At 38.9% G+C, this 15,767-nt stretch overlaps 1 protein-coding gene across 4 annotated transcripts in view; it reads left to right on the top strand.

The window, feature by feature from the left end:
• The window catches only part of ntng1a (netrin g1a), a 150,580-nt gene that overhangs the window by 122,653 nt on the left and 12,160 nt on the right, over positions 1–15,767 (top strand). The window contains exons 6-7 of one of the 4 annotated variants that reach the window (XM_053494219.1): positions 6,516–6,560; positions 9,415–9,459. The exons of 1 other annotated variant lie outside the window; for it this stretch is intronic. In XM_053494219.1, coding sequence (XP_053350194.1) covers positions 6,516–6,560; positions 9,415–9,459 — 90 coding nt within the window. The remainder of the gene's footprint in view (positions 1–6,515; positions 6,561–9,414; positions 9,460–15,767) is intronic. 2 more of the 4 variants (XM_053494221.1, XM_053494220.1) reach the window with 2 other exon arrangements.

Below are 15,767 nucleotides of genomic sequence, written 5' to 3'. Positions count from 1 at the left end.
TTTCAAAAGGCCCAAAGGATTACAAAAAAAAAAGAAAGAAAATCCTCATCTGTGCACTTTTTGTTCAAGGCGAGTGTTAATTACAGCTTAGTTAAGCTAGCTTAGCTCCTGTCCATGTGCTTTTGTGAGGTGATATTAAAGCCGGCCGTCCCATGCATACAATTTTCTCTTTTTTGTATGCATTATAAATAAATGGCACACACACACACACACACACACACACACACGTGGACACAGACGCTTATTGAAGCCCGAGCCGTCTCCACAAGCACGATGAGGAAAAGGTCATTTTAATATGAGCAATGCGGCATTATCTAGTCCAGCCGGGGGCCTCGAGTTACAGCAGCTGGGAGGCTCAATAGCAGAACAGCAGCCAGAGAAATATCGAGCGAGTCAAAGTGCATCCAGAGACCAGCTGTTTCAACATCAAACCGCCGTCCTCATGGGGATTCTTCTGGATCATTCTCTGCAGGGTGCGCAAACACGCCTCCGTTCTCCACACGCGGCGCCGATTCAATTCCGGCCCTTTGCGGGAGTCGTGTTTGTTCCTTTTCACTATCACAGAAAATCACTCAGTAATAGCACCGGTCTGGTAAATATCTCCTTTAATAATGTCAGGAAGTAGGGAATCGTAGCTGTGGAAGCGGAGGAGAAAGTTAAAACCACATACCGGATGGAGACTTGTTCAGCGAGCTTGCTTCTACTGACCGGATTTAATATTTAATTTGAATGAGAAATCTCTGCATTATTATTATAACAGCTTTCCTGCCTCGAAAATTAGGTTTCATTCCCAGGGGATCACCCCGAGGTGAGAAAATATCAAGATGTAGGGGTCAAAGGTCGGGAAGAAGGCGAATCCTTAGTCTTTTAATGCAGTTTTTTTTCCTTAAATGGAGGTATATTTCATGGAAATGCAATCATTACATCATATTTATGATGAGCTCATGGATGTACAAAAATTTTAGGTTCAAAGAAGTAATCGTCCTCGTCATTGAAAAACCTGTAAAAGTCCAAAATAGACCATAAAAAGGATTTTTGTTCCCTGCAATTATATTATTTGTCACTTTACTGTAGCACCTTAACTTGAAGAAGGCATAGCAAAGCATTTAAAAAATAAAACAGTCCTCAGTTTTTCAGGAGACTCTCATGTGAAACAGATCTAATCTCTATCGATTCAGTTTGTAAGCAGATGTCAGCTATCATAATGTCTGTGATTCTCCTGTGCTGTCTCATCATCAAAAAACAAACAAGCTAAGGCTTAGACACTCTGCGCACCACCTCAGGCAAAGATTTGTGATGTTTAAATGATGGAATAACAGAATAAATAGACTTATGTAATAAGAATCTGACATAGCAGAAATGAGGCATTATTTCTCCGTCGATGTGGATGAAGCGAAGAGATGATGATGATGATGATGATGATGAAGCTGGTGTTTGGGTTTACACGCTGTTACTGATCTTTATCTTAGGTGACGAGACAGAGACAGATGATCAGCGAAGCGAGAGTTTATTTCTTTATCCAACAACAGGGCTATGTTTAAAAATTAAAAAGTAATGTTAATGCATGGAAAGTTCCCCGTATTCAGAGTCGGCTTCCGCACATGTGCTTGATGTGCTTCACTGGCTTTTGATTTGGATGTTTAAACGTGAAGTATATGATTCTGGATATTTCTGAACATCAAAATGAGAACACACTTCCTGTTATAAACTTGCTATTCTTTAGGGTTTGTCAGTAACATTATAGTTATCTTTCCATCAGTACATTCGGCTCAAAGTCTTTTGGTTGAGATACAAATGTCGGGAAATGTACTTGTGATTGAATTTCTGGTGAAGACTTCAAGCAGAGTACGGATGATGAGACTCTTAGGCGTTCCCGTGAACATTCAGTGAGTGGAACGCCAGATCTTTATAGATTATAGAAACTCGACTGGGAGTTATTGTCACATCCTCCGTGCAGTCCTGACCTTGCTCCAAGACATTTTCACATTAGGTCATTAAAGGAGTTCCTGGGAGGCCAGCGTTTCTGGTCATGGCTCCAGCGTACTGAGAAAGTAAAGGGAGTTTTTACTCGCATAACTGTGTTCTGTTATTCTGCAAAATCAAAAGTCCTGGGTTGATTTTGAACGCCCCTCGTATAAACACGTTTAAACTCCTAAATTTCTCTAAAAGGCAAACATATAAGAGAGTAATATTTCTGCATCTGATATCTCACATACTGTAGGACTCTTGATCAATATAAAGATACGGTGTTATGAATCTCTGTTTCCTGTAAATATTCTCAGTAATTGTCTAGCAGGTCTAAGTCAGTGTAACTGGAGCTTCCATGAGTACGTTTAAATAGGTCTTGGAGACAAATCCTCGTGCAGAGAGTGCCAGACGTATTACTTACAACTGATAAGGAAAAGAAATGAATGACGGTGAACACCCAAGTGGACGTCCTTCCATTTTCCCCAGTCCTTCACTCGTCATTATTATTGTGTGTGTATATATATATATATATATATCTGTGTATGCGTGTGTTGTGTAAATGTGTGTAACTGTGAGGTTCTTGCATGCGCTGCATGTTCTTTCCACGTTCCCCACTGAGCTGCTCCTGCTGTTCATACACACACACGATTCATACTCGTGTGTACATGCACACACAGCCTGCCTTTCCACCGACACTCATACACCGTGCACCTTTATACCAATTAGAGAACTGATTTTTTAGTGAAAGCTATTGTGATATATTGCTAAATTGCAAAACATAAACAATTGTTAAAATTTTATGTTTATAGATATAGCTATTGTATGTTGTAGCTAAAATGGAGTTGTGATTTCTATGTGTACAGTATAACTATATACACATATACTAATTATATACTGTATACTATACATATATACTAATTATATATGTATTGCTCAGCTAAGGGGGGCTAATAGATTTGCAGATCTGCATAAACATGGTTAGAGATTAGAAATATGTCAGGATTTAGTACAGAGTTCAAAATAAATATAAAATATTTAAACAGTTAAATATTTTTTATTTGTTTTAATTCAGAGCTGCGTACAAACACAGGGCCGTATTCAGAGACTTGAGTTGAAAAGCGGTGTCAGCGTTTTTGTTTTTTTTTGCGGGGAAACTTCCGAGTATTCAGAGTCGGCTTATACACTTATTATGCTTGAGGTTATTTTCTCGCTTTTAATTTAATTAATTAACCTCGTCCATGTGTCGTTATCCGCCCCAGTAGTCGAGTCTAAGGCGTTCAAGATGATGTTTTTCACCAGCGTCCGGACCACTGCTTTCTAACGCAAGCCACCTGTCGTTTAATAAAAATAAAGAAGGAAACGAAGAAAAACTAAAAGACAGGAAGAGAAAATAAGACTGAGTTGCTGTGAGATGTATTGCTGCTTAAACAGTGCAAATTATAATTATCACATGGGTTTAATTAAACAATACTGTGTCAACGATCATTCCGCAGCGGCTTGATATAGCACATGCTTTTATTTTGCATTTCATCTATTTATTTATTTTTTTTATTTATTTTAATATGACATTCCAACACAACTTCATGAAGCCATGAGATACGAATCAGAGTTTGTAAAATCGTCACACATTTACTTTTTTTATTTTTTTTATGATTTTTTACATTTTCACTGTTAATTCTTAGAAATTGATTCATGCACAATAATTAACTATCACAGTAGTGCGTGTATGATCTCTGAATAAAGCCCTGAATCTGTACCAGTGTCAGTGTGTATATCGATTAGCGCCCGCCTTACAAAGGTCTGTGACGCACTTTCACGTGTGATGTGGTGCAAACGAAATTGTCTTCTCACGCAAATTACTTTTACGCTCCGGATCACGTGCAGCAGGAGCTGTCTTTAGGGTATTTTTTTTTAAATAATGCATTGTTAACTCCTTACGGGTTGCTCAGGTTCGGATCACAGTAATTATGTGGATCGTATTTATTTATTTATTTATTTATTTATTAAAACAGATTTTTTTTTTCCAAGTTAGTGAAAAAACAAAGCCCTTACAGAGGACACGCACTTACCATTCAGCTTCACACACGCCAATCAGCCGGCGATTGTTTGCTCTCGCCGAGCTCACTGAGTGTTTGTGTCTGTGTGTGTGTGTGTTCACTGAACAAAAACCACCCAACACACACCCCAAGCTCGAGAAAGGCAGCCGAGCGATTGGCGTCCTTGAGCGCAACGAGATTACACGCGAGCATTCGTGAACCGAGTGTTAAAAAAACACCACACACACACAACGAACGCAGCAGTTTCTCTGTAAGCATAATTGAATTCCTTATTGACTTTTCTCAATTCTATCTCCCGCTTATTAAGCCTGCCGAGACCTGCCTAGTGTGCGTATTAGGGCAAAATTAATATTTTAAGGCGCTGTACGGGATTGCATTTCATTAAAGGAGGGGCGCTGATTAAACGCAGTCACTGCTCATTTAGCCGATTTTACCTGTTTTTTTATTATTTTTTTTTATGCAGCAAAAATGAACAAAGCAAACAGAAGTGTAAGAACTAATCAGCTTCAAAATGTATTTTTTTATTTTATTTTATTGGCTTTTCTTTTTCATGTCTAGCCCTTAAGTGTGAGCAGTGTGTTTCGGAATGCAATACGTCGTAAACACTTTATGTTCAGCGTGTCGTGAGAATGAGGTTGAACGGTTAAGTGTGTCCTCTCTGCTTTACAGCAATGGGATAAAAACAAGCAGTGTTTCTCTTTCCTTCAGATTCAGCTGCTTCAACATTTTTCCTGCATTGATCAACTACTTTAACAACTTTTAACTTCTTTTTCTATAAGTGATGTCTGTATGTTTTTAACACGCCCTTCCCAGTTCACTTGGTTTGAATCATTTGCTGGGATGGGAAGCTCTCACTACGTCAGGGTAGTGCTAGCTAGTGGGCGGGGCTGGCCAATTGATCAGATTTAAAGAATTCAAGCAAGAAAAAAAAAATACGCTAGATGATCTGCAGTCATTTACCTAATGTTGCTAGGAATGTAAGAAACTAGCAAAATAGTAAACCCTATATATACTTTTTAAAATAGTAAATAGCTAAAAATTTGACTTAAAAAAAAAAAAAAATGCCTTTCCAAATAGTTGAGAAGTTGCTTCATGGTAAATGTATGAATACCAAACAAATCCGAAAGTGTCGCAGAAAATGATAATTTTTTGTGTGGAAGTGGAACTAAACTATTTCTCGTGATATGCTAAGAGGCATTTTAAAAATCATAACATTTAAAGACACAGTGACATCTAGTGGATTTCTTTCGCATAGCACACCTCAACCAAATGGTAGAGATGGCTTAATCAGTTCATCTTTGATAGATTTTTCAACACAAAATAGGGACTCAAAATGTTCAGTGGAACTTTAAAAAGCTAAATATTCTTAGAGTCATGAGCACATTTGAATTTGACAAGGGCATGTTAAAATGGTGCCATCTTTTTTGTCTGTATATGTTAAAAAATGGTCAGTTTTGAATTTTAAAGCAGTCTAACGGAAAGGAGATACTAGCTTACACCCTACACTTCTTAAATATTTACAGAATTAGCATCAACTATACTTGACACTTCACTAATCACATGTTTAAAGTATTATTAATTTAAATTCAGTCGAAGCTTGATCTGATAGAAAGGACATTCTGTTGTAACCATGAGTTCATTCATCAGGTGCATACAGTACTAAACACCACATTGCACTAAACACATTGGACCTGGATTTCCTCCACACTGCACTGGTATTGTAAAAACATACACAGTACAGTTCAAGCATGAGGAAATTCATGATTATTAGCTCCTAATGTGACAGAGAGAATGGACAGAACAGGGTAAAACAGGGGATTTCTCATGCTCCGGAGCTTGACAGCAGATTTCTTCATCCCTAGTCATCCAGCATTTCCGCCCTCTCTCGGAGGAAATGAAGAATTGTATGTAATTACGAAGATCCGTCATTAGCGCCCACCGGCGCCTTCTCACTCTGCTAATTCATTGTTATTCTTTCTTCCAGAAATGTCGCGTAATTAGATATCGATTGAATAATCAATTTGATAAATTGAAGTGCAGGTTTGCTAAATATAGAGCCACACATTGCGCCCGGCATGCAGATCAACATAGCGATCTCGGCTAGCATCGCAAAAACACATCGACACTAGGTCATCACCTTACTCTCTCCCTCTCTTTTTTTTAAGAAAAAAAAAACAAAAAAAGCATCCCATCTAATGCCAAGAAAGCCATAAAACATGTCAAATTACATACAATAAACATGTCGACTGGTTTTGGGATGCATCTACTGCTTGTTTTCTGTCAGGCTTGGTGGTTCCCTGTTGTGCAAGAGAGTTTTGCAGAACCCAAGCCATAGCTGTGTGTGTGTGTGTGTGTGTGTGTGTGTGTGTGTGTGTGTAGCCGTGTCTGTGTCCACCTGATCCAACCTAGATCCTTTTTTTAGTGCATCTGATCTGATTTACACAATAAGGTCCATTCTAACAAATCCTCGTTTCTCCTGATTGCATACAGTCCGGCAGAACGTTTCATCTCTAGGTGTTGCTAACCGAAATCAAGGTAGGATACACTTCCAACTCAGACCAAATGCTGTTTTTTTTTTTTTTTGCCTTTTTTTCCCTTCCCTTTTCTTTTTTTTTTTTTTTTTTTTACCCCCAGATCTGCCACACACTGCAGTCTGTACTGAGCTGAATGAAATCACCAGAGATTTAGCCTGCCAATTTTTAGTAGGGGTTCTTGTTTGCTGTGCTGTCAGGCGAAAGTCTTGACAACCTCCAACTGGTCAGACTTGTTTTTGCTTTCTTCCTTCTGTCTCACTCCTGCACGAGGCACTCTGACAAGTCTGAGAGCAGCACAGAAATTCTACAGCTATAAGAAACAGCAGACCTCTTTTCCTCCACACACACACACACACACTTGTTCCAGTTTCAGCAGACTTTGAGAGTTCGTTATTTTGAAGGCTGTACAGACTCTGGATTCTCTTTCGCCTCAGACAAAAAATAGAGGAAAATATATATAAAGTGCAGCAAAAACCTTGGCGACAACTGGTTTGTACGGTGACGAGGTCAACCATGAGGATTTTGTGGAAAGGGTAAAGGGACTGAACACACACATATATATATAAATTTTTTCTTTTCTTTTTTTTAAGGGGCATGTGTGCCAACTAAGAGCATTTGTGGTGTAAGTGTCTGAAGATTGATTACAAAAATGAAAGAAAAGTGTATTGGGTGAGAAATGTACAGTTGTGCTTATGTAATATATGAGTGTATGATATAGAGGTTGTGCAGGATAGACTGGTTTGTAGCATGTAGGTGTTGGTGAGGAAGAACATGCTTCTGGTTTGTATGCTTATAGATACATCATGAAGAATGAGTTTGTTGGGTATGGGGTTGTCATGAATGATGGTTTAAACAGTAGAGTATACGTAGGGGATGGGTTTGTAAGATGTATGGGGTGTTCATGAAGGACTGATATACTGTATACAGTAGGATATCGTTGTTGAATGAGTTTGTACAGTATACCAGTTGGTCATGTAAGAATGGGTTTGTAGGATGTAGGGTCTCATCAGAAATGATGGGTTTGTAGGTGTAGGGGTGGTCATGTAGGAATAGGTTTGTAGGGTTCAGGGGTTGGACATGAAATATGGGTTTGTGCAGTATAGAGGATGGTCGTGAAACAAGTGTTTGTAGAATGAAAGGGTTGGTCATGAAAGATTTATTTATAGGGTATAGGGATTCTGCAGGAAGCGTAGATTTATGGGTTACAGTTGTTGAATGAGTTTGTATGGTATGTAATTTGGTCAAAAATGATGAATTTGTAGGTGAATAGGTTTGTAGAGAGTAGGATTTAGTCAGAAAAGATCAACTTGTAGGGTTCTTGCAGGAAGGATGGGTTTGTATAGGGTAGAGGCTGGTTTGTAAGGTAATTGCGTTGGTCATGAAATACATTTTTAAATGATTTAGGGGTAATAAAAGATGGATTTCTAGGCTGTAAGGGTTGGTCATGTAGGAATGGATTTGTAGGATATAAGGTTCAGCCTGAAAACATGGGTTTGTTGGGTGTAGGGATTGGTCATACAAGATCAACTTGTAGTCTGTAGGGTTTGGTTATAAAAGATGGGTTTGTACGGTAGGGTGTAGAGGTTGGTTATGAAGGTCAACCGGTAGGGTGCAGAGTTGTGTGTAGGTAAAATGGTACAGGGACATGGGACTGGTCATGAAAGATGAGTTTGTGGTGTAAAGGGGTTGGTCATGAAAGATCGAATTTTGGTGTTTAGGGGTTGGCCAAGAAACACAGGTTTGTAAGGTATAGGAGTTGGTCATGTAGCAATCGGTTTGTAGAATGTAGGGTATAGTTGGAAAAGATGGATTTGTAAAGTGTAAGTTTGGTGATAAAAGATCAGATTGTAGGCTGTAGGTGATGATCATTAAGATGCGTTGGTGGGGTGTTGGGATTTGTCATATAAGGTCAACCTGGAGGGTTTAAAGTTTGTGCAGGAAGGATGGGTTATTAGGGAGTAAGGTCTGGTCAGGAAAGATGTGTTTGTAGGGTGTAGGGGTTGGTCATGAAAGATCACCTCATGGGTGTAGAGATTGTGCAGAAAGGATGTATTTATGGAATGTGGGGCTTGATCAGTATAACTTGTTTTGTACTGGGTAGGGGTTGGTGGGGTGTGTTTGGAATGCATCAAGGGTCAGCTACGTCATTATACCTTGTTAATTCTGTTTGTTTGTTGCACATCGCATTTTGCTAATTAATTACTGTGTTTTACCATGATTTTATTTTTTCATGTGTGTTGTTGAGTGTGTGAATGATTTCTGAAAAAAATAATCTTTTGGTCGTGTTTGTTTAGTCAAGATTATTTATTATAATTTGTATTTGCATTCATAATTTGTTTACTTATCATAACTGTAATTTTTTTATTGAAACAACTGCTTTTAGATGGGGATGGTTAAGATAATGATAGTTTGGGGAACAAAGAGGTCTGAGGACAAAATGTGTCAGAAGTAAGTGCTCGACAGACCTGCCTTCTTTTGAAGAATTTTGCTAAACCTAATCTCTGGAAATATAAAGGGCATGTAAGGAAAATTTTTATTATAGAATGCACAAACATCTATTGCCGTTCCAGTGACTTGAGATAAAGATGTGTTTGTAGAACTTTTTTGTGGTTATAATCTGTAATCTCAATCCGGTCTCATTCACTATCCAAAGAACTCCTGGAGAAACAACGTTAAGTGCCTACAGCATGCTGGCACATCACCCTCACGCTCACACTGCCATTGTTATCGTGTTGTAACATGTTTTAAAGTCATATTAAGAACTGATTTCTGTTGAATTATCCATGCTTCATTTAATTAGTTCTGTTTTTTGTTTGTTTGTTTGTTTGTTTTGTGTTTCTGTGTAATGTGTGCAGTAGCTCCTCAGGTTGATTTGCCCACCGTGTCCTCGGTTCAGAGAGGTAGGAGTTCAAACACAGATTCATACAGACACTTACCCCTCGAGAGCAACTGTATGAATCGGAAATTAACCCTGTATTTGCATCGGACTTCCCGTGGTACTGTATCTACCCGCCCCTGTGTTGTCTTTACTCATAAACACCTGAGTGAGCTCCTGAAGGGTGTGATGATGATGGGATAAACAAGGAGTGTGTGACTTGAAGGAAAACCACACCTGGTATTAGCTGCTTCAATCTTTCGAATGAAAACCTTGGTGTTTTGTTTGTTTGTTTGTTTGTTTGTTGTTTTGAGTGTCAGACCACCCTGAGTCAAAAGAGGTGGAGCTAAAGGTGGATTTTATCAGCTAATCTAAAACGCGATCATATCAGAGCTAGCATGACTATGAGCTTGTGTATTTAGAACACAGAGTGTGGAACACATCCTGAAATATGATCTAACAGAAGCAGTAGGTCAGGACTATCAGGACTACAGTTCAGTGATGCGTAAAACAACAAAATGGAGCGAGAGAGCCAACGCGAGGCTCATGTGGACCCCGAGACTGTAGCGTTCATACAGAACAACCAACAAATCAGTGTACAGCTGGGCAGACTTGTAAACATAATGTCAAAGTGTTTTCCTTTTTATATATTTTTTTTTATTATACACATTTTGTTGTTTTGTTGGAGGATGCCTGAGGGTTCTTCTTATCTTTTAACCTTCCGGGATTTCTCTATGTGTGATAAAGACACTCGGCTAGCGATTCAGAAACACTGATTCAAATCTACAGTAAGTAAAAATGACATAAAAAACTAAAACATACAAATTAATTACCTGTGTGAACTCACATGTAGTGTCTCTGACAGTGTGACACTTTTAATTAGAAAGAAAGAAAGAAAGAATGAAAGAGGAAAAAAGAGAAAATATCAGAAATATGCAAAGAAATATTATAAATATAAACAAAAAGAAAGAAAGAAAATGAATAAAAGAAAAACAATAGAAAAAAGGCTGTAGCTAAAATACTTGTAGAAGAGAAAAAAAGAACATGTAGAGCTGCGGTTCTAGAGCCGAACTTCCAGCTCGTCTCGTTCACCAGGGAAGAACGTGAACCAGTTAGAACCGTATTTATCAGATCACACAGAGATCTAATAATCTCATTAAAACAATATTTAACTATTTGGTCGTTAAACATATTAGTGAAATATTTAGATTAGAGTAATCACCCAGGTATAACTGGATAATAATAGTCAGTATTACAGTGCTGTGAAAAAGTATTTGCCCCTTACTGTATCTGATAATGTGACACTTTTAATGAGAAAGAAAAGAAAAAAATATCAGAAATATGCAAAGAAAATTAATGTGAATGTAAGGTTGAATAATAGAAAAAAGGCTATAACTAAAATACTTGTAGGAGAGAAAAAGAGAAAGTAAAAAAGAAAAGGGGTAAAAATAAGAAAACTAGCAATGAATATAAGGCAAAAGGCCAAAATAAAAAGGGAAGGAGTGACAGAAGGAGGAAGTAAAATGAATCAGCAAGGTAAAGAGAAAAGGGAGGATAAAAGAAATTAAATCAATTGTCAAAGAGAACAAAGGAAGAAATGAAGGAAGAAAAGTAGGACAGAATTGTGCATGAGTCATGACTAGCGAAAATGTTTAAAGAAAAGATACAAGATGATAAAATATGAAAGGAAGGAAGAAAGATATAAAAAAGAAGAAGGTTGGCATTGAACATGGATTAAAAGGTCAAAATAAAAAAAAGGAATTAGGGAAGGAGGGAGAGAGGTAAATGAATCAGCAAGGGAAATAAAAAGGAAGGAAGGAGGGGGAAGAAAGGAATGAATAAGAGAAAAAAAGGAAGGATAGAATTAAACGTAAAAAGGAGACTCTTGCAGAAAGAAATGACTGTAGAAGAGATACAAGATAATAAAAGAAAGAAAGAAAGAAAAATGTTTAATGTATATAAACATATACACCAAGAAAAGAAAATATAACCAAAAATATCAATAATAATAATAATAATAAAAAACGGGTAAAAAGATAGAAGCTAAAAATAATCATTTGTAATAATTTTAAAAAGAGAGAGCAGTAAGTGTGTGTGTGTGTGTGTGTGTGTGTGTAAGAAAAAAAAAAGAAAATGAGTCTGAGTGGAGAAGAAGAAGAATACAAACATACAAAGTGGTGTGTGATTGTCTCCAAAGTGTTGAGTAAATAAAACAGGTTGTGTGTGTGTGTGTGTGTGTGTGTGTGTGTGTGTGTGTGTGTGTGTGTGTGTGTGTGAGAGAGAGAGAGAGATGGATTGGAAATGACTGACACATCCAGGCAGCTTTGGACTTGTGTTTCATACTGTGGACAGATGTTTGTGTGTGTGTGTGTGTGTGTGTGTGTGTGTGTGTGTGTGTGTGTGTGTGTGTGTGTGTGTACGCGCGCCTGAGTGGGACCTGACCTCAGTCCCGTTCCTGATAATGAAAGCCCTGCACACAAACACAGACAGCAGTGTATTGACTTCTTCAAACAAATAAATTGGTGCACACACACACACACACACACACACACACACACACACTGACTGTGTAGTGGTTCAATTGGTCCAGACTAAGTTGAGGGTTGGAGTTACTGCTCATACGCTTTTTACATCTCGGTAATAAATAAAATTTAATTTAATTCCTCAAACACTTAGAGAAAGAGAGAGAGAGAAAGAGGGATGATTGAGACAGAGAGAGAGAGAGAATGGGGGGACAAACAAATAAAGAAAGACAGACAAAAGAAGGAAAGGTGCAGGAAAACAAGCTGAAATACTTTTTGTGTATTGTTCCTGACTTTCTGTAGGAAATAAGGAGAGAAAGAGAGACAAGAGAGAGAGATGTCTCACAGCGGGGGGGGAGGGACAGACAGAAGGACAGAGAGAGAGCAGGAGACTGAGAGCCTTTAAGTATGAAAAAGGGATCAAAAGAGGGCGAGAGAATGACTGCGCTCAGATAAAGAAAGAAAGAGTTATTTATTTGTGTGTCTGTAAGAAGCGGGCGGGGCGTGGTCTGGCCCCTCCCCCGGTCTCGGCCCGTTCCTGGTGTGAAACTGGGACGACTGGTGTCTCTGTGCTGGGGCAAAACATACACATGACAGATAGATAGGAAATATTTCCTTTCCTTCCTGATAAGGAGGTGTAATTTCTCAGGTTGCGTCTGGCTGAATCGATACGGCCACAGCGAGGAGCGGTCTCGTTCCGTTCGTCTGACGCAGGGACGCTAGGTAGGGCGCACCGCTTTTCTCTCAGTGACCTGGAAAGCTCTGTTATTTCGGGATGTGCGCAGAGAATGTAGGGCTGCGGTTCTAGAGCCGAACTTCCAGGGAGGAGCGTTGAACTGGATTTATCAGATCACACAGACATACAGCTCTGTATCTGTTACAGTCTGATCATATTGTACACAGCACTGTCATGTCTGATCTAATCTAATCTGATCTAATCTGATCTAATCTAATCTGATCTAATCTAATCTGATCTAATCTGATCTAATCTAATCTGATCTGATCTAATCTAATCTAATCTAATCTAATCTGATCTAATCTAATTTAATCTGATCTAATCTAATTTGATTTAATCTAATCTAATCTGATTAAAACACTATCTAACAATTTGATTCTTTAATATGTTAGTGTAATATTTAGATTAGAGTAATCACCCGTGTATAATTGGATATTAATAGTCAGTATTACAGTGCTGTGAAAAAGTATTTGCCCCCTTCCTGATTTTTTTTTTTTTTTGCATATTTGTCACACCTCAATGATTCAGATCATCAAACACATTTTAATATTATACGAAGAGATAACCCGAGTGAATACAAAATGCAGTTTTTTTAACTGATGATTTCATTTATATGGGGGAAAAAGATTCTATTTTAGGCGAGTGACCTTTACATTCTGATCACATTGCGTATAGCATTGTCATGTCTAATCTAATCCAATCCAATTTAGTCCAATCTCATAATCTAATCGCTTTAAAACAATGTCTAACAAATAAATCCTTAAATATATTAGTGAAATATTTAGATTAGAATAATCCCTCGAGTATTTTTACTTTGAATTGCTGTGAAAAAGTATTTGCCCCCCTTTGTCATTTTGGATTATTATTATTTTTTGCTTTTGTGTCACACTTAAATAATTCATATCACCAATCACAATTTTTAAAAGCAATGTTTAAATAATGAGGTCACTTATTAAGGGGAAAAAAACAACCTGCTAAACCTGCCTGGTCATATTTGAAAAACTGCAATCAAGCGTTTGCGATAACTGGCACTGAGTCGTTCACATCGCTGGCTCACTCCTCTTTGTTGAATTGTTCTAAATCTTGATCTGGGAGTTGAACAAAAAGAAAACTGATATTTAAGGGGACTTAACCGCACACACGTATAAATTTACTCCATTACTACAGCACATACGTAGCTACTTTCTCAACTCTACTGCACATTACAGTACATGGGTATTGGCACACATCCGCTTCTGGCTTTTATTTCCAGAATTTTAGTTATTTTTTTACCCCTGAGTGTTAGAACAAACCGAATCCGGTGTCATTTTCAGTCCCACGTGGTTAAAGATGGCATCTGGTTGTGGTGTTGTGTAACACTTCCTCCATTCATCAATGCGTCCAATCATCTTCATCTTCAAACAAACCTCAGCGCCTTGCTAACACACACACACACACACACACACACGCATCATCATGACCCCTGAGGCACCCCAACATCAGTTTCTTGGCACACACCGAGCCTAACACCATTGCTTTCCCATAACGCAAAAAGCAACCCATCACCCTGCTTTTTCTGAGCCGAGCATGAGCTGTTACGACATACACATACATGCCTACACACACACACTCACACGCGTGCGCGCTCACACACAGACGTATGCACATACATGGCTTACAGATCCGGTCCCATTTCTCTTCCTGTGTGCAAGACTGCGAGTGTTTCGGCCACTCGAACCGCTGCAGCTTCATCGAGCTGTTAAACATGGTGATTTGCGTGAGCTGTAACCACAACACTAGGGGGCAGCACTGTCAGCTCTGCAAGCTGGGCTTCTACCGCAATGCTTCGGCCGAGCTCGACGATGAGAATGTGTGTATAGGTCAGTGGGCCTTTCGCTCCATCTCATCATGCCATTTCTGTCTTTTTCTCTCTCACACATACACACACGCACACACACACAGAGCTTAGCAACATGCTTAGTGGCACTACCTCACCCCTTCACCCTGTCACCTCATCACCTGGCTGTGTATCCTGCCGTCTCATACACATCCTATCCTCACTGTCACTCTTACACACTCTCACAGCCTGTCACACACACCTTCACACGTGTGCGTCTCTGTAGTTGTGTGACTGAGGACGACATCGCTGACGTTAAATGTACAAATTAGAACAGCCGCTTCGACAGAATATGTAAATCTCAGGAGTGTGTGTTTGTGTGAGTGTTAAACATGTAGAACATATTGGACTAATTAAAGTAACTTTTAGTGACTTGAGGGGGACATAAGTAACTGGAATTGTAGATTCAGAGGAATGTAAGATACAGTGGGGTACAAAAGTATTTATTCAGCCAACAATTGTGCAAGTTCTTCCACTTAAAAAGATGAGAGAGGCCTGTAATTTTCATCATAGGTATATCTCACCTATGAGAGACAAAATAAGAAAAAAAAACTTCTTCTTTAAGACTTTTGGACAAACCTTAGCAACTTTCCGAATGCCGCCAGTACTGTCCTGTAAGTGCGAGGTCTTGCTTTCCCGGTACAGTTAATCACCCTGTGTCTGATCAGTGAGCGCTAGCTCCGGCTGAAGGGAGCAGCATATTCCCGTGACCATGAGGAGTGATTAGGGAAAACACGCAGAATGCAAATACCACGTATTTTGTCATCAATATGCAAATATACGCATGACATTATCTAGCGACTTTTCGAGCAGACCTTAGCTACTTTCCATTGAAAATAGTTGGCAACACTGTCCACAACCTCAAACTGTCATACTCCAAACCCCACTATGGCCAAAGAGACCAAATAGCTGTTAAAGGACACCAGAAACAGAATTGTAGACCTGCATCAGGCTGGGAAGACTGAATCTGCAATAGGTAATCAGCTTGGTGTGAAGAAATCAACCGTGGAAGCAATTATTAGAAAATGGAAGACATACAAGACCACTGATAATCTCCCTCGATTTGGGGCTCCACGCAAGATCTCACCCTGTGGAGTCAAAAAGATTAAAAGAACTGTGAGCAAAAATCCGAAGAACCATACAGGGGGACCTAGTGAATGACCATCAGAGAGCTGGGACCAAAGTAACAAAGGCTACCA

Source organism: Clarias gariepinus, chromosome 4 (genome assembly GCF_024256425.1).
Source record: "Clarias gariepinus isolate MV-2021 ecotype Netherlands chromosome 4, CGAR_prim_01v2, whole genome shotgun sequence".
NCBI classification, from domain to species: Eukaryota; Metazoa; Chordata; class Actinopteri; order Siluriformes; family Clariidae; genus Clarias; species Clarias gariepinus.
This window is presented reverse-complemented; position numbering and strand designations above follow the sequence as displayed.